This window comes from Phodopus roborovskii, unplaced genomic scaffold (genome assembly GCF_943737965.1).
Source record: "Phodopus roborovskii unplaced genomic scaffold, PHOROB, whole genome shotgun sequence".
NCBI classification, from domain to species: Eukaryota; Metazoa; Chordata; class Mammalia; order Rodentia; family Cricetidae; genus Phodopus; species Phodopus roborovskii.
Genome location: NW_026126418.1, coordinates 73,287,957 through 73,307,053, shown reverse-complemented (window position 1 = coordinate 73,307,053; position 19,097 = coordinate 73,287,957). Strand labels below are relative to the sequence as shown.

Here is a 19,097-nt window from a genome sequence, read left to right as displayed (position 1 = left end):
ATTTATTTGTGTATATGTGTGTGTCCATGACTTTGTGTGTGTCCATGAGTTTGTATGGAGGTCAAAGGACAACTTGAGGGAGTCAGCTCTCCTCTACCATGTAGCTCCCAGGGATCAAACTCAGATAGACAGGATGGATGGAAAGTGCCTTTGTGTGCAGCCATCTCACTGGCTCTTAAGTGCTTTTTTTTTTTAAGCAGCTGCTGTGCATGCACACATCTCAAGAGGATAGTGTATGGTTTTATGTACACTCAAAATACATATATTTAGCTAGGGAAATGGTACAGTTGGTAAAGTGCTTACCTACTAAGCATAAAGGCCATATCTGGAACCCCACAACATATAAAAAGCCAGGCATGGAGGTGTGTGCTTGTGACTCCAGTGCAAAAGAAGAGAGGACCTTGGGCAGGTTGGTCAGTCACTTACCTGCTGATGAGTCCCAGGCCAATGAGGGAACCCTTTCTCAAAAACAAGGTGGATGGCAGATGAGGACACTATTTGAGTTTCTCCTCTAACCTCTGCGCATATGCGCGCGCGCACACACACACACACACACACACACACACACACACACACACCATAGGTTGCCAGAGCAGACAAGCTGTGAGTCACATCCACCTCTATTGACAGTTTGACTCTCTCATTTCTTGGCCTCGTGACCCTGGAGGTTTCTCAGTAGCATCTCTGCACCTCATTTCCCTCACTTATCACAGAAGCTACTAAAAGTCTGAGATGGTGCCAATGGAGTCACCAAGCATAGTCACTGCTGGAAGGAACCACTTATGGAATGTTTCTATTAATAACTGGGCTCCATGGTGGTCAAACTTCTAGAGCTCAGCATAGCATCCTCCTGTCCCAGTGTTCAAAGCAGAGGGCCAAAACATTTGGTGTTTGGGGGCTCTGATTTGATGGATGTACTGTTCTTCAGAGTGCCCAGCTTCTTTGAGCCTAGGAACCTCTCTGCAACAGCCATCTTTCCATCTCTGCAAAGCCACACAGAAAGCATGAGAGCAGAGTGTATGTCAGGGGGTGTTTACTTTCTGAATTCACACCCATGTGCATCTTCCTTCATCCACAGCATCTCCCTCTCCACACCCCACCTTCAGTTTGCACAGCAATTTCCTGGATGACTTGGTCCTTGTTGCATGTTCTGTGACACAGAAATGACCTGGGTTCTGTATTTCTAACCAACTTCCCACCAGGTCCCAGTGGCTCAGAGATCAATTATTGCAGGGCATTTAGCATGATCCCATTTTGTAAAAATGAAAGAATTGCTGAAGCTGGACAGTGGTAGCACATGCCTTTAATCCCAGCATCCAGGAGGCAGAGAGGCCAGCTTGGTCTACAGAGTGAGTTCCAGGGCAACCAAGGCTACACAGAAAAATCTTGTCTTGAAAAACAACAACAAAAATAAAAAATAAAAAAAATAAAAGTGGCACACTGCAGAATAAACCCTGAGCTGTAGTGTTGAGCCATAGGTGGAAAGATAGCTCAAGGCTTTCAAATACTTCTGGAATGTCTGTTTTTTAATGGTAAGTTTCACTATTGTGTGGCAGGAAAGATGCCATGATCAAGGAAGTGGTTTTTGCAGGGTGAGCCTGCTCATCCATCGTGTGCTGATTCCCATGATTTTCCCAAACATGGGGGACAATGGCTGCATACTTTGTGGTAGTAGAGGGCTACACTCAGACTTTTCTCTGAAAAAAAAGAAAATAAAGACTAAGAAAAAAATAACAAAATCCCAGTTGCAATGGTCCAGACAGACATTTTCATGCTGTACTCCCTGCCTAGATTGATGGTGCCAATCATCTTGGTTCACATCCCCTGCTCTCCGATCCTCAGAGCCTAACAGTTTGTCTAAGAACAGCTGCTTGGGATGGAGGATGCTGGGACTTGAGTTTCAGCTCCCTGGACTTCTGATGTGATTGGCATGTGAGCACAGGCCTGGGCGGAGCCCTTCACAGGCATTCTGTTCTGTCATTTGCCCGCTCTCCTGATTAGATAACTGAGATCCAGAAATGTGGAAGAATCCAGATCTTATATGTAAGTAAGGCTCAGGGGGTTCCTCCACCTATATGAAAACCCCTTCTCACTTGGCTCATTGTCCACCTGCTTTTAGTCTCTGTTCCAGCCTCACCTTGGCATTACAGTCTCTGATCACCCTGTATACACTAACAACACAAAAGCTTCCCCACCCCCACTCCCCGCTCAGCAACTTGGACAGTCATGTTTATTGGCTGCATTGCCTTTAGTCCTCCTTTTTCCACTCAACTATAAGCCACATGTAGGTAAAGAGCATTCTCCTCACTGCTTTTTCTTTGGGGTGTAGCATGGTGCGTGACTCAGGAACCATGACATAGTGGGTGAAAAACTAAGTCTCCAATTCCTAGGGCACTTCCCTAGTCTCGGCACACGGAAGTAACCTGCTGACCAACCATTCCTTTCTTAGCTTCCTTGTGGGAAATCCTAATTAGGTCCTTCTTGGTGCAAAAGGAGGTAGCTGGGCATGGTGCCTCATGGCCTCTCTGTGCGAAAAAGACAGGCAAGCACAATTGGAAGGAGTCCTTGTTTGAATCTCGGAGATTACCACTCTCCTCATGCATTGGGCCTGGCTACCACCCTCTTAGAGCCTTAGAGTTTAAGACAAGAACTTTCACCTCTCCCTGAAAGAGCTTCCTTCCACCCCAGGTGCTTTTCCCTTATCTGCTTGTGGCTGGCCCTTTCTTATCATTTAGATCCCTTTTCAAAGGTCACTACTTCAGGATACCTTTGACTCCTCCCGGCTAACGTGGCTTTACATTCCCTGCTGGTTTCTTCCATTTTTTCTAGTACAGATGATTTCTATTTTTCCCATTCTGGCCTCTGCCTATGTGTGTCTTGTCTGTCCCACCACCTGTAAGGTCTGATCGTAGAGACCCCCAGCTGTGGTGTTCTGCTTAGTGTTGTATCTGTGAGTTTAGGATGGGGCCTGGCTTATCATACCCAAAGATAGAAAGGAATATGTTGGAGATTATTAATTAGTGCCAGAATCTAGAATAGAAAGCATCCAGGGTTAAGTGGACCAGGGCTGATTTTGGTCAGCTGACTACAACTTTGAGGGTGCCAGATCTTCCCCCTCTAAGGCTGTGCTGGAAATGAATGTTGAAATGAAGTAATCATGACCACCATATAACAATCCACTTCTAGAGTTAGCACCCCTCTCGTCGCCAGAAATAACATCTTTGAGGCAGCATCCGTACCCCCAGAGACACAGATAAATAATCTCCCCGAAAGCCGCAGAAGGAGAAAACTACAACACCCATGGCGCTCCGCGAAGCGCCTACGTATGGTGACCAGCCGGCGAGACCTCGTGCGCCATCTAGCGGTAGTATTGAGAAGCGCTCCGCTCGGATCCCCGTGGGGCGGGGGACCCGCGGCGCACGCAGTCGGGATATTCGGCTGCAGCCGCGAAGCCGGGGGCCAGGAGCCGGAGCAGGAGCGGCGGCAGGGATCGCAGCCCGCCGGGCCCGCCGCAGCCATGGGCAACCGCGGCATGGAAGACCTCATCCCTCTGGTCAATCGGCTACAGGACGCCTTCTCCGCCATCGGCCAGAACGCGGACCTCGACCTGCCGCAGATAGCCGTGGTGGGCGGCCAGAGCGCCGGCAAGAGCTCAGTGCTGGAGAATTTCGTGGGCAGGTAGGAGCGACGCGGACTCCCGCGCTCTCGTGCCCAGGGTCCCCGCCCCGGGCTCCGACAGTCTGGCCGCTGCTCCTGAGGATCGAGCGCCCCCGCCCCCCACCCGATCCCAGGGGTCCGCAGCGACCTCGTCAGACCACGGACATCGGTGGAGTACCCCACTCACGCCCCCTTCACCCCATCCTCTGCAGGGCGACCCTAGCAGAGAGCTGTCCTTGATTCCCAATTCCCGCACCCTGGGGGCCCGCATTACTCAGCGCCTCGCTGGGAGCGGACACCACCCGGAGGGCAGTGTCCCCTTCCCACCCTAGGCTCCATGGAGCCGGCTCTGCCCCCGTGGGAATTTCTGGTCGTGACAGGGGACAGCCCCCCCTTCAGTCCCTAGAAAAGGACACAGCCCCGTGGGCATCAGAGACCAGGCACAACCTCCCCCTTCGCACACGCACACGCGCGCGCGCGCGCACACACACACACACACACACACACACACACACACACACACACACCTCTGCGGCTCCCGCCGCCATCGGTGCGCAGAGCCGCGGAGGGGGAGGCGCGGGCTGCGGGGCGAAGAAGGGAAGGGGGAGGGAGGAGAAGCGGCTTGTAAGCCTTTGCGGAACAGCCGGCCCCTGGCTTCGCCGCCCCCTGGGTGGGGGCCGCCTGTCAGTGTCCTCCTCCCTTGGCCTGGTAGAAAGGTTGTGATGGAGAGAGAAGGCGGCAGAGGGCAGAGATGACTAAGTCCGGGAGGCAGGATGGAGGGGAGGTGGAGGGTGGTGAGCCATTGCAGAACCTAATCCTCCTCTGGCCCCTGATCCCACAAGGCTCTGGGAAAGCCAGGTGGCAGAGGAGGGGGGGGCAGCCTTAGAGAGAAAGGGTCTTTAACTTAGGGGGGACAAGAGGGGCCGTGACCCCCCAGGCTCCCTTTGAGCAAGGGAAGACAGAGATGGCATTTCCTGTTCTTAGAAAGAGTAGACCATTCTATGAGTTCAAGAACAGGATGGGGAGGGGGCTGGCGGACAGAGGGAGGGGACAGGAGCCTTCGCTTTCACCCCTCACCTGCATGGCTCCCTCTCTCATCTTTCTAGAAAATCTTGCTTTCTTGCAATGACCTTCATGGCTAAGGAGATGATTGGCATGAGGGAGAGGGAAGCAGGGGCCTCTCCTTCCAGGGGAAAAGGAATTCTGTGGGGTGACATGTGGGTCTAAGCCAGGTTCCTCTGGAAAACCTTGGGCAAGACTCTTGCCTTTGCCAAACATCTGTGTGATATGAACAGACTGGATGGTTGATCCCACCCCTCACATGTCCCCAGAAGCCTCACTGCAAACCCACGGAAGGCAGGGAGGGGCCCTGAGTAGAACCATGTATTCGGCATGGCACGGTGGAAGTGGCTGTCTTGTCAGCAGAGACAAGCAGCTGTCTCTGGATCATGTGACCCCAGAGCTGCAGACACAGGCAAGAAACCATACAGATGAGCCCCTTCCCCAGGGCCCAGCAGTCAGGGCTGTTAAGTGTGAGAGACTATGGAGTCCTTGGGGACAGTGGAATGCAAGGATGTGCAGCATTTCACTGTATATAAACCATAGTCCCACCTCACCTGCTGAGCTGTCTGGACTGCTGTGAGCCACACTGGGCTCTGGTCAGGGGGTATAGACAGGGAAACTCACAGAGCTCTTCCTATGCCTTGCTGTAGCCCAGTGAATCAGATACCTTATGCCTATAAGCGGGCCCCTGTAGCAGGCCAGCTCAACTTAGATGCTTTCTCTACTCAAGGTCACATATTCTAGAAGAGTAATTCCTGTCAGACTCTATCTTGACCTTACATTGGTCCTGGGGACCCACTGGAATGTAGATACCTGGTTTCCCTGTCTGTAGGATGGAGACCCTGGAAACTTACCTTGACCTCCTAAAAGGGTATGAAAGCCATTCACTAAAGCCATGGAAGAGGCACTCTGAGAGTCAGTTAGCCTGGGGACCTATCCACGATGCTCCTGCCCTCTGGGAGTGCACCAGGATGGCCCAGACCATGGCAGGTACCCAGCTGTTTACCTGTCAAATGGCAGAATGAGGCCTAGACTCTGCCCTTTGTACCTCAGTGCCCTTGGCCACGGCTCCGGGAAGAAGATGTAAAGGAGTGTCCAGATGTAGAGGAGAGCTGCTCCCAGACTGGAGGAGCAAGGGAGAAGCTAATAAAGAGGACAGGGCTGGGACATGAGTGGCAAAATTGAGACTAGGGGTGGGGCTGGGCTCCAGCCAGCCTTCTTGGGTTCCTGACCTCTCCACCTAGCTCTGGGTCCCCAGACCCGTGAGCATGGAAACAAGAGCCCTTTCTCCTGGGGCTTCCAGAGCACCAACCCCCATGGAGAGGAAGCGGAAAACTCCCTGGAGGAAACAAGCTAATCCAGGCCAGCTAGGCTCCCAGGCACCTAGGAGGACCGGTGTGGGCTCTGCAATGGAGGTGACCCAGCAGCTGTCCAGGACACTGCTAGGATTTGTCTGAGTCTATGTTCTTTCTTTCACTTCCCTTCCCCAGATGGGAGGAACTGAGACCAGTTCATCCAGTCATCTAGCAGTCCTTGGAGGCCCCCCGGGCTCACACTAGATAGTCTTTGGTGAGGTCGAAGCTGTGTATTCCAGAAGAGAAACTGAGACAACTGAAGGATGTGGCCAGTGTCCTGGAGGGAGCAGAGCTGAATTCCACATGGAGAGCTCAGAAGGCCTTAAAGGAAGAGCACACCTAGGAGAACCAAGCAGGGCCAAGCTGTGGGAGAAGCTGGGGAAGATCCCTGGCCAGGGAACAGCAAATGCAAAGGGCCCGGGGCAGGAAAGAATCAGGTTGAAACACAAATAGGCACCACCATGGCTGGCATTTGCCCAGGCAGAAAGGATTCGAGAGGCATAGGCAGGGCCTGCATCTGTGAGGCCTTAGGCCACTGTCAGGAGGTTGGGTTTATTTTCCTCATCCTTGGAGGCTTGTAAGTAGTGGGGTGACTTAGATGGTTCTGACAAATGTGTGTCAGGGAGGAGGCAAGAGGGAGGACTAAGGAGGCACCTATAGAGATACCAAAGAATGTGGGGGCAGATCTGTCTGGGGCAGGTCCCACCAGTTGATAGATAAGAGTGGGAACGGGAGGGTCTGAGAGGGAATAAAGGGTGACTTTGGGGTCAGAATTGATGATCACGAGAGTCTGAGAGCACCAGCCTCCGGGGGCAGTGGGGTGGTGGTGGATAGGTTCTAGGCAGCGAGGAGGATTCAGTCTTGAGTGTATTAAGCCAGAGGTGTTGGGGAACTGGGGGGAGGGCACATGAGAAATATAAATTTGGAAGCTGTCACTGTAGATATGGGATTTAAACCCAGCAGTCAGCAAGGAGGAGATGTAGGTGACTCTCCATACTCCACAGCGTTGGCCTCCATTGCCCTTCTCTGCACTGGGTTCCTCTTCCCCACAGGAGACTGGCCACCCCTCAGTGTTCAGGTTGTATTCTACCCCGATCACTGTGGGCTCATTTCTCTTCTCGCAGTTGGAGGCTGAAGTTGAAGAAAGTGAGGGGATGTAATAGCCATCCGAGACAAGGGGTCCCTGGGGTCCCTAGCCTGGGGTGGCCTTGTTCTTAGGAAGTGACATTAAGGCTGGCCTGAGTAACACTAAATAGACTGAGAAGCTGGAGGAAGAACGAGCCATTCTAGGTGTGGGACAGTCACCAAGCCCACCCCCATGGTCTCTTCAGAGCACACCCCTGACACACACAGAGCACTCCCTGCCTGTGAGCTCACAGCTGGAGCTGGTCTCAGTCGAGGGACACCTTCCCCCACCCTTGCCATCCAGGTGGCCAGAGGAGTTAGGGATGAAAGATAACCCTGGCAGACGGCATTTGATCCTGGCGCCAGAAGAGTAGAGTTTCCCGGGCTTGGTTGGGGTCAGAGGGTGGGAACCCTGGCTCGTGGGGTAGTGAGTATTCAGGTAGGACATTGGTGTGGGAAGCCGGTGTAGGCACAGTGTTGTCAGGCGTGGGCGGTCACAGAACCACAGGCCCACGTGCCATGTGTCTAGGATTGCTATTATAAATCAGGGCCAAGCCGCTGGAGGCAGTACGTTCTGCCCTTGGCAAACCTACCCTGCGTGGAGGCAGGTGGCCCCTCTCTCAGGCTACCCTGACCCTTCCCATCCCACCTTGCACCACAAAGCACCCCCCTCCACTGTCACATGTAAACTACATAACTCTCATATTATCTGTGGCTCCAGAAAAGACTTCTCTCTTGACAACTCCTAAAATGAGGACCGTTTCCCCAGGACCGTGGAGACCTTTATCCATAGGCATGATGTCGTTCAGGGTTGGGGACCCTGTTTACCACACTGTTTACCACACTGGAGGACAGAGCTGCTTATTTTAAATCAGTTGTGAAATCGATAACCAGTGGCAGGGAAAGTATCATCTCAGGCTTTCAGAATGGTTCAGAGAAAGTGGGGGTCTGGCCTGAAGTCACACAGCAATTGAATCAAAGCCAGGAGAGGAACCAACAGGTCTCCTGCTTCTCGGCCAGACATCTCCATGTGCCTGTCCACACTCCACACCCCACCTATTTGTACAGTCCTATCTCCACCCTTGTCCCTCTGGGTCTCTGTGATTCTTACCCCTTCTGAGATAGAAGTCTGAGGGCCGAGGAAGCTTTATAGAAGATCATTCTAGAGACTCGGAATTCCTACAAGGAAATGCAGTTAGGCTTGGACGGTGCTTAGGGCAGAATCCTAAGTGTTAGATGCCCGGTAGCCTGGACAGAGGCCCCAGAACCAACCTCTCCAGCCAACACATCCAGAGTTTGATTTCCAAGCCCCACAAAGCCAGCCGCCAGAGCCGTGACCCCTTACTACCCCGAGTCCGTTCTTGGTCTGCCAGCAGGGAACTCTATACTGCTCCCTTCCTAATTGCCTCCAGCCGAAGCCTTCTTTGGAACCTGTCCCCTCAAAACTGAGCCCCAGATCCCCAGCTGAACCCTGGTGGCCTGATCACCATCAGCCAGTCCACACCGGTCCTGACTAGCATGGCAGTTCATGGAGGAAGTAGGTTGAAGTGTCTCTAACATGGTTTGTCTTCTCTGTTCTCCTGTCCTCCCCATCTCCCTCACTGGTTCCGACCTGAGTCTCTTCATCCAGCCCCTCCTCTGGATGCCTTCCCTGATGCCCTAGCACCTTGTGCTGGCCCTGTTCCATGTGTGGGAAGGAGGTGGACTGGCCTGGCAGACAGCAGCTACAGCAGCTATTTAGAGCCTTGCTATTCTTTTCTCCCCTGGGCTCCCAGCACCTGGTCTTAGCAGCCGAGGAGGCCAGTAGCTAGAGTGGGGAGGGAAATCGTAGGTGAGTAGTTCTCACCTGCCTGAGCCCCCAGCACTTCTGCAGAGCACACAACCAGCTGAGGGCCAGCGTTTGAGCGCCCCATGGGCCCCTCAGTTAGGTCTTTCACAGCCAGGCTCTCAGGGCATCATCTCAAGAGCCCTAGAGCTGCTGCTCTGGGTGCCATGTCACTGACTAGGAAACTGAGGCCCTGAGCAGGGACACTCCCAGAGGTGAAACTGGAGCTTTCTCCTCATGCTGTGGCAGGAAACACCAACCCAGGGGCATCTGTGCCAGGCGTCTTGGGAGATGGTTCCTGAGGGCCTGTAGGGGCCAAAGTGGGAGTCCAGTTGAGGGTCATGTGACTTCTGCCCTCTGAGCCTCAACTTTCCTTCCCCTGATCATGATGCCCTTAGCCAACCATAGGAGCAGCTGGCCCAGATGACGGAGCCTTAAACAGCCTCGCTGCTGTGTGATTTATGCACCATAAAACCCACCCATTTTAAGTGCACAGTTCAATGATTTTTAGTGTATTTACAGGGTTCTGCAGCCATCATCATAAACTAATTTTAGAATATTCCTATCACCCAAAAAGAAATCTCAGAATGCTACAGATTTTCAAGGCTCTAGCAGAGTCTGGGCAACAGTCAGCAGCCACTGGTGCTAGCAATGGTTGCAGTGGCCGTACCCAGGGGCTGGGACAACAGAGACTCTTGCTGGGCAGTGGTGGCTCATGCCTTTAATCCCAGCACTTGGGAGGCAGAGGCAGGAGGATCTCTGTGAATTCCAGGCCAGCTGTTCTACAGAGCAAGTTCCAGAACAGCCTGTCTGTTACACAAGACAGGGACTCTTTGCACAGCCCTGGCTGTCCTGGAACTCATGCTGTAGGCCAGGCCAGCCTCAAATTCACAGAGATCCACCTCCCTCTGCCTCCCAGAGAGTGTCGCATTCCCTAGAACTGGAGTTGCAGATGGTTGTGAGCTACCATGTGGATGCTAGGAATTGAACCCAAATCCTCTGGAAGAACAGCCAGTGCTCTTAACTACTGAGCCATCTCTCCAGCCCCCCAAAAGGAACTATTTCCATTTTGAAAATATAACTTCCACTGGGTGGTGGTAGCACACATCTTCAATCCCAGCACTCAGAGGCAGAGCTAAGCGGATCTCTGAATTCAAGGCCAGCGTGGTCAACAAAGTGAATTCCAGGACAGCCCAAGCTACACAAAGAGAAACCCTGTCTTAAAAAACCAAAACAACAACAAAAACATAATTTCCTAATGTTAAAAATCAACACAAGAGCCGGGTAATGGTGGCACATGCCTTTAGTCCCAGCACTCGGAGGCAGAGGCAGGCAGATCTCTGAGTTCAAGACCAGCCCGATCTACATAGTGAGTTCCAGAACAGGCTCCAAAACAATGCAAAGAAACCCTGTTTCAAAGAACCAAAAAAAAATAAATAAATAAATAAAATAAAATAAAATCAACACAAGAGGGAAGACATGGAAGAAGGGAGGGAGGGAGGGAAGAAGCATGGGTGGAAAGAAAAAGGAAAGGAGTGGGAGGGGGACTAGATAGAGAGGACATTGCTGTGTAGGCCCCGCCCCGCCCCGCCCCACCACCAGCTTGCACCATGGCCTTGGACAACAGCGTTCTTTTTGTGATTTCGGTGTCCCCTGCTGTTCAGTGAGCTGTAAGTGGGGAGAGCCTGCCCCTTGCCCACTCAGCCCCGGTACTGGGATATGGAGGCAGGTCCCACCCAGTCCCTGCTCGGGGACCATTAACACCTGAAGGGAGTCCATGGCTAGACTTCCCTGAAATGTGCAAACATCAGCTTGATATTTACACACTGCAACATGTGGACTGCCTCAGGCCTCCTGGGTCTCCTGGGGCCCCAGGAACAGAGAAGGACTTGTTGCCTGTGGCATTTTCATCTACTCCCGATGTGTTTCTTGGCTGACAAAATCTCTGTCCATCATTCCAAGTGGATGCTTTGGAGGCCACCTCGGAGCATGACCAGCCCTACCTGCCACTTTCAGGAGCTGCATTTGTCCTTGAACCCCTCTTGCTCTCCCAAGCCATCCTTACTCGTCTGGCTAGGCTGGAAACCCACCTTTCCCCTCTCCCCACCAGATCATTCATGGACCTTAAGAGCTTGTGGCTTGTCCATCCCTTAACTGCAGAAACCCCAGAGCCATCCATTGCACAGTCAGGAAACAGCAGCAAGAGGGATGGTCCACAGCTCCAAAGCAGGAGCTCTGGAAGTGCCATGCCTGTCTGCTATCAGAGCCCAAGACTTGTCAAGCCAGACATATTACTTCTTGTCATCATTTGCACCCAAGCAGGGTCTGGAAATCAGGGCACTCTGGCCCCATGCCTCAGGTTCTGGAATAGGAGTTGGGGAGTCACCTTGGCACATTGGTGTGGTGTTTCTAGACTCTCCAGGGAAGGGATGACAGTGTCATTTTAGTTAGGAAGTGGGTGGTGCTGGAGGTCTTAAGAGGCGTCTGTTTTGTCCCTTCTGTTCTTCAGGTTTGAAGGTGTCTCTGCAGATGGCAAGGCAAGGCCTCCCTGCAAAACCACCATCTGCTCAAAATGAGTGGGAGAGCTGGCAGGCCACCAGCTGCCCTCCCATGTTGGGCTCAACACTGGCCTCTGGTGCTGCAGAGCCTGTACACTTTCCTTAGACACCTGCTCTGCTGTCCCTAGGCCGAAACAGAAGGTGCAAGGGTGGCCCTGATGGGAGGCTGGGTCAAAGATGCTGACAATGTGCCCAGTAGCAGGAGAGAGCCATGCCTTCTAGTGTCTCTGGAGCACCTACTCTTGTCAGGTTCTGTGTCTGCATGTGAGCATCTACTTACTGGTCCTGTCCTCTGTGTCCAAAGTGTGAGGCACCCAGGTCCTGTCTCGTTCTGCCACTCTCCATCCTTTGCATCTTTGGACTGGCGTCACGGTTAGGATTCAGTAGCCAGAGGAGGTGAAGCGGAGGTTTCTGTGGAGTTTCAGAACTCTTGCTAGGATTTGGGAGTCCTCCTAGAGGAGGCTAAAAATGAGGGGCCCTTCTTGGTAAACCCTGTGGTCTCCACGTCTTGGGCATGGATTCAGTTTTTCTGCGGAGAGGCCCCACAAACCCTTTAACGGCGTGTGCCGACCCTTCACAGATTAGCATGTACAGACTGCAAGTGGAGGAGTGAATCCAAGGGCACCAGGAGTGGGATCTGAACCCAGGGCTCTACCTGGCACTGTCTCTTAACCACTCAGATAGCAGGCCATAGTGAAAGAAAACATGACGGTCACACAGGGGCTTGTCGATTAGTGGCCTATCCTTGGAGATTTGAACCCAGCATACTGAGGAACCAGCAATATAATGTGTGAGTGTGTGTGTGTGTGTGTGTGTGTGTGTGTGTGTACGTGTACATATATATATATATATATATGAGATGAGACAGGGTTTCTCTGTGTAGACCAGGCTGCCTCAAAATCAGAGATACCCCTGCCTCTGCCTCTCCCACTTGCTGGGTTTAAAGGCATGCTCCACCATTGCCTGGAATCAGCTCATTTAATAAGTGGCCCCATGGATTCTGACATGGGCTGAGTGGGCCTCACACAGAGAGCCTGGCTCTGTGAGAACTTGGTCTTGACTTCTGTTGCTTATACGCTTCAGCTCTGAGGTGTCAGTAAGTTGGGTCAGACCCTATGTTGCCATCAACCTCCTCAGATAGCCCATGGATTCCCACACTCTTTGTGGCTCTCCAGAGCCCTCCACCCTCAGGCATACACGGCTAGGTGGGCACATATGCTCACAGGGAGGCCTCTCAAGGAATAACTACAGGGAAGGCCCACATCTCTGCATGGGGAGGGCTCTCTATGGGGAGTCCCATCCTTCCAGCCCCTCCTGCAGTTTCCACAGCAACTGCTGTTGCCATGGTTTTGTTTGGCAAGCAGCTGGTGAGGAAGAGGGTGGACTGGAGGCCCCTACACCCACCAAAGCCTGCCAAAACAAGTGTGCTACCTCCACAATCCTGGGGACCTCCAAACAGATGGGTGACCTCCCCCAAGGAGTCACTGAGTGAAGACTGGAGCGATGAGGCAGGAAGTCCCCTAGGCCCAGGACTCTCTCCCTCCCTGGCCTGCCTGGCCAGCTCTGTCCTACAAGAGGCACGATGTATGATCTGTTTACTTGTCGTCTCCACCGCACTGTGAGCACTTCGGGTGGGGAGCTGGGTGACTCATCTCTCGTCCCCACGGCCCAGCACAGAGCCTGGTACAGATCAGTCAATTCAATTATATAAAGAGCTAAGTCTGGCTCCTTGGGCTTAGGGGGCGGCACAGTGGGATGGGGATGTTTCTAGCCTCTGGGGTTCAACATACACTTGGGTTTGAGTTTGAGACCTGGACTGAAGTGTATAGCTCAGTAATGGAGTTCTGGCCTAGCATGTCTGAGGATCTGGTTTGGAAGTCCAGCACTGACAAAAAGGGACAACAATAAAACCCAAATGACTAAAACAAAGCTCATGTGAAACACAGTTCTGCTCTGTAACCTTGAGTGAGTCACTTCCCCTCTCTGAGCCTCAGTTGCTTCATCTATAAAATGAGAATCTCTTTGAGAGTCTCTTTGATGACTTAGGGATTCTCTCAGAATGCATTGAGCACCTCATGAGTATGAGCCCTGGGCTGGGCACAGTATACAGTGGTGGGCAGGAGGTACCAGCCCTGTCTTTCTGCAGATTACATGGTGGGAAGGAAGCACGTTTGCCTGCTACCTAGAAAGGATTAATGCATGCCAAGTTTCCCCCTCCTTCCCCAGGCCACTGACCTGGGCAGCCTCTCCTTTTCTAGAGGTGGTACAGGAGAGGGCCCCAAGAGGGGGCTTGGACATGAAGCCCCTGGGCCTATTTGTTCCCCCTGACCCTTTGCCTGTGAGCCTGGGTCGGCACTGGGCTGGGTCTCTTCCGTGGGATGACTGGCTGGATGAGAAAGGCCCCCCAGGTTTTGATTTGCTTCCCATTTCCTGGGTTCCAGGGATCCCATGACTGCTACTTCTGATGGCCTGGTTCCTGGAGAGAACTCCACCCTCCAGCCAGCCTGTGGAAGAGTCATGGGTGGGGAAATCGAAAATGGCTGACCGACAGAGTCAGCCAGAAGGACAGCTGAAGTTGGCATCAACAGGAGCAGATGTTGGGCGTAGATGGTCAGGTCTCAGGACACGGATGACAATTTGGGGCTCTTCTGTGTGGTCTTTCAAAGGGGGCTGAGTCCATGGGGTCTGGAGATGGAGAGCGTCCACAGAATTGAGCCCAGGGTCTCCTCTGCTGTATCATGACACCAGAACATCTCTGAGGCCGTTACCCAATTCGTAAAGTGGGGACAGTAACTGCATCCTCCTCCCAGGGCCATTTTCTAGAGCTCATGAGCTTCTGCCCACAAAGCAGCTGGCGTGCAACAGGCACCAAAGAAGCCCGAGTTCTGTTCCTTGCCTCCTCCAGTCTACATCTGCCTTGTCTTCGACTCTAGCCAGTTGGGGCCTGGAGAAGAGGAACTGAGCCACTGCCTTCTCCAGAGGGGTAGGGAGGAGAGGGTGGCTCTGAGCTGGTTTTGCTGAGACCGGCTGGTTACTGGTCACCTGGGCTACTCTGGGTCCAGGTTCAGTTCTTCCCTGTGGCTGAGACTTCCCATTGGCTCAGATCCAACATGGTATATTTGAGGGGCATCTGGGGAGTTGCTGGTCTAGCCTCTTGGCAACTTGAAGCAGTGGCTTGGGGGAGCCCACTCCTTTTAGTGACTTAATGCTGTCAGCAGGACGCTACAGGGCCTGCCCTTTGTGTCTCCTAATAGCAGGGCAGTCTCCTGGGGGAAGGCAGCTGCTCTCAAACCTTGACCCTCTTCTAACCCCCAACTCATTGCAGAGACTTCTTGCCCCGAGGATCTGGCATCGTCACCCGTCGTCCCCTAGTTCTGCAACTGGTTAATTCTACCACAGGTGGGTGTCCTCCATTATCAGTCAGGTGTGGCCCCTCCCTAAGGTGAAGTCCAGCCTAGCTACTGACTTTAGATAAGATAATCCTCCCCTTCTTGGGCCTCGGGATCCCAATCTAGACAATGAGTATAAAACTGTAAAATGGGGGCACTAGACAGATGACTCAGCAATTGAGAGCACTGGCTGCTCTTCCAGAGGACCCAGGTTCAATTCCCAGCACCCACATGGCAGCTCACAGCTGTTTATAACTACAATTCCATGGGATCCAACACCCTCATGCAGACATGAATGCAGACAAAACACCAATGTACATTAAATTAAGTATCTAAAAAAAAAAAAAAAAAAACCACGCCCTGTAAGATGGAGGCAAGGATCGCTGTATTTGGAAGTAAAGGGTAGATTAAGGAAGAATGATGCCACCCAGGTGGCCTTCCCAAGTCTGATTTCTCCTCTCCTTCCCTGGCCGGTTTCTGGAGCAGAATATGCCGAGTTCCTGCATTGCAAAGGAAAGAAATTCACTGACTTTGAGGAAGTGCGTCTGGAGATCGAGGCTGAGACCGACCGGGTTACCGGCACCAACAAGGGCATTTCGCCGGTGCCCATCAACCTGCGAGTCTACTCGCCCCACGGTGAGGAGACCAGGCCCCGGCCCCTCCCTCTGGCTTCTTTGCCTAGCCACGCCCCCTGATCAATTTCCTGAGCCCCACAGTTCTCATACTTGTTGCCTGCCCTGGGAGATGGGGAACGGGTCCTCTAAGTTCACTTACCTCAAGCCTCATCGGCTTAACCCCTCCCACTTCTGACCCTGCTCACCATAGTTACTTTTCAAGCCCGACCCTGTGGTTTAACTACGCCCACCTGACACGACCCCACCGTGGGCCCGCCCTTTTTACCTCTCTGTCCAGTGCTGAACCTGACTCTAGTGGACCTGCCTGGAATGACCAAGGTCCCAGTGGGGGACCAACCTCCTGATATCGAGTTCCAGATCCGGGACATGCTTATGCAGTTCGTCACTAAGGAGAACTGCCTTATTCTGGCTGTGTCCCCTGCCAACTCGGACCTGGCCAACTCCGATGCCCTCAAGATCGCCAAGGAGGTGGACCCCCAGGGTAGGTTCCTATCTGGAAGTTGATGTCCAATGCCAGCTGATTGCTCGACAGTAATATGGTTTTAGTTTAGGAGTATATCTGAAGGGTCTAAGTAGAATAGTGTCGGGATCAGATTTAACCTTTAGACTCAATTCAACTGCAGTGGAGTCTCCCCTCAGGCCCAGCAAGTAGAAGGCTCAGGAATAGAGGCCAGCACTAGCTACAGGACCAGTTTGAGTTACATGAGATCCAGTCTCAAAAAGCTAAAAGGGCCCAGTGGGAAAACAGGAGCCCATGTGGAGGAGGGGAGAACTGACTCCTGCAAATTGTCTTCTGACCTCTACATGTTTGTGGTGGCATGGGCACACCCACCCACCCACCCACCCACACACACACACACACACACACACACACACACACAAGTAAATAAACACAAGTGAATTTTAAAAGCCCCATCCCATAGAAACTGCAGGGTTGGGGATGTAGGCCAGTGCTAAGGTTCTTACCTAGCATGGGGTAGTTAAAACATCATTTTGCACAGGCAGTGGTGGCACACACCTTCGATCCCAGCACTCAGGAGGCAGAGGCAGGTCGATCTCTGAGTTCAAGGCCAGCCTGGTCTACAGACAAGTTGCAGAAGAACCAGGGCTATACAGAGAAACCCTGTCTCAAAAAAAAAAAAAAAAAAAAAAAAACAACCAAATAAAAACTAAAACATGACTTTGGCACTCAGTGTGGCAGAGCACAATGGGCTCCCATCTCTCCAGAGGTGGAGGCACAATGGTCAATGGTTATGAGTTCAGGCAGGGCCAAACTATATAGATAAAAAAAAAAGTTTGTTTGTTTGTTTGTTTATTTGTTTTTCAAGACAGGGTTTCTTTGTGTAGTGTTGGTTGTCCTGTCCTAGAACTAGCTCTATAGACCAGGCTGGTTTTGAACTCACAGAGATCTGCCTGCCCTTACCACTTGAATGGAGTGCTGAGATTAAAGGCTTGTGCCACCACTGCTGGCTACATTAAATTTTAAAATTATTTTATTAGTATGCATGTTTTGCTGGCATGATGTCTGTGCATCACCTGCATGCAGTACCCACAGAGGCCAGAAGAGGGCATTAGCTCTCCTGAAACTGTTATGGAAAGTTGTGAACTGCCTTGTGTGTGCTGGGAACTGAACTGGGCTCCTCCTCATATATCAAGTTTGAAGCCAGCTTGAGTTTCATAGCCAGATCCTCTCTCAAAGAAATGGCATCATCACGGGGCTGCAGAGATGGCTCAGTGGTTAAGAGCACTGTCTGCTTTTCCTGAGGTCCCCAGTTCAGTTTCCAGCACCCACATGGCAGCTCACAACCATCTGTAATTCCAATTCCAAAGGCTATGACACCTCTTCTGGCCTCTGCAGGCACCAGGCACACACATGGTACACAAACATATATGTAGGTAAAACTCACATACACATAAAAATAAATAAGTAAAAAAGAGAAACTGCATCAACAAAAAAAAAAATCATTTTGGCCACTTTGGATCATGAAAGGGGGGCTAAATGGGCAAGAGAGCAGACAGAGGGTGAGACAGTTTGGGAAGGCATGAAGTCTTCCTAGTGGGGGCTGGGGCAGGAGTGACAGTCCTCCTATGGTCACTTCCCAGGTCAACGCACCATTGGGGTCATCACCAAGTTGGACCTGATGGATGAGGGCACAGATGCTCGGGATGTGCTGGAAAATAAGCTGCTCCCTCTGCGTAGAGGTAGGCAGACACTGCTCAGCCCTTCCCTCATCCACCTCCCGGGAGCTGCCTGCCTCTGACCTTGGCCTGTCCCACAGGCTACATTGGCGTGGTGAACCGCAGCCAGAAGGACATAGATGGCAAGAAGGACATCACAGCTGCCTTGGCTGCTGAACGCAAATTCTTCCTCTCTCACCCATCTTACCGCCACTTGGCCGACCGCATGGGCACACCCTACCTGCAAAAGGTCCTGAATCAGGTAGGGAAGCCTGGCCAGGGCCCAGGGAGATGAGAACAATCTCAAGTGCAAATTTTCCTGTGTGTGTGTGTGTGTGTGTGTGTAAGTTGTATTTTATTTTATATGTGTGGGTGTTTTGTTTGTGTGCCAAGTGTGTGTCTGGAGGTTGGGGAAGTTAGAAGAGAGCATCAGATCCCCTGGAACTGGAGTTACAGATGGCTGTGAGCTGTCATGTGGATGCACTTGGCTGCTGAGCCATCTCTCCAGCCTGTTGTCCCAGTGCGTCTTATTAAGGGTGACCAATGCTGACTAGCATCCACTGATGCAAGACAAACTGAGACCCAGAGAAAGGAAGCCACTTGTCTCAGTCCCACAGGAAGTTAGTGACAAGAATTCTGCTGACTTTTCCTGTCTGGGGCCTAGAAGGGGAGCCCTGGGACTCCAAGCGTGTATAGAAGACCAAGATTGTGTGGATAGTGGCACTGACTAGTGGGGACCGAAATGTATTCAGCTGGACGTCTTGGCCCTTTTGGCATACTCCAAAGAGGCTGACCCAGGGTCTGGAGAGATGGCTCAGAGGTTAAGAGCACTGACTGCCCTTTCAGAGGTCCTGAGTTCAATTCCCAGCACCCCTCATGACCGTCTATAATAGGATCTGATGCCCTCTTCTGGCATGTAGGTGTACATAGAATATGAGTAAATAGCATTTAAAAAATACAGTTATGAAGTAGCAACGAAAATAATGTTACGATTGGGGGTCATCACGGGAGAACCTGTATTAGAGGGTCAGGGCACCAGGAAGTTTGGGAACCACTACTGTTGCTAGGCCCTGTGGGCATCTAGGGCTGTGAGCTTGGCTTTAACCTTTTCCTTACCCACCACACCCAGCAACTGACCAATCACATCCGGGACACACTGCCGGGGCTTCGAAACAAACTGCAGAGCCAGCTGCTGTCCATTGAGAAGGAGGTGGAAGAGTACAAGAACTTCCGACCGGATGACCCGGCTCGAAAGACCAAGGCCTTGCTGCAGTAAGGCTTCTGGCCCCAGTGTCCAGGGCTGGACTGCTCCA

General features: G+C 52.2%; 1 protein-coding gene across 1 annotated transcript in view; it reads left to right on the top strand.

Annotated features, from left to right (window-relative positions):
* Positions 1-3,387: 3,387 nt before the first annotated feature.
* The window catches only part of Dnm1 (dynamin 1), a 40,807-nt gene continuing 25,097 nt past the window's right edge, over positions 3,388-19,097 (top strand). Inside the window, exons 1-7 of the mRNA XM_051185177.1 lie at positions 3,388-3,678; positions 14,908-14,981; positions 15,458-15,607; positions 15,884-16,087; positions 17,710-17,808; positions 17,886-18,046; positions 18,914-19,056. Coding sequence (XP_051041134.1) covers positions 3,518-3,678; positions 14,908-14,981; positions 15,458-15,607; positions 15,884-16,087; positions 17,710-17,808; positions 17,886-18,046; positions 18,914-19,056 — 992 coding nt within the window. The 5' untranslated portion in view covers positions 3,388-3,517. The remainder of the gene's footprint in view (positions 3,679-14,907; positions 14,982-15,457; positions 15,608-15,883; positions 16,088-17,709; positions 17,809-17,885; positions 18,047-18,913; positions 19,057-19,097) is intronic.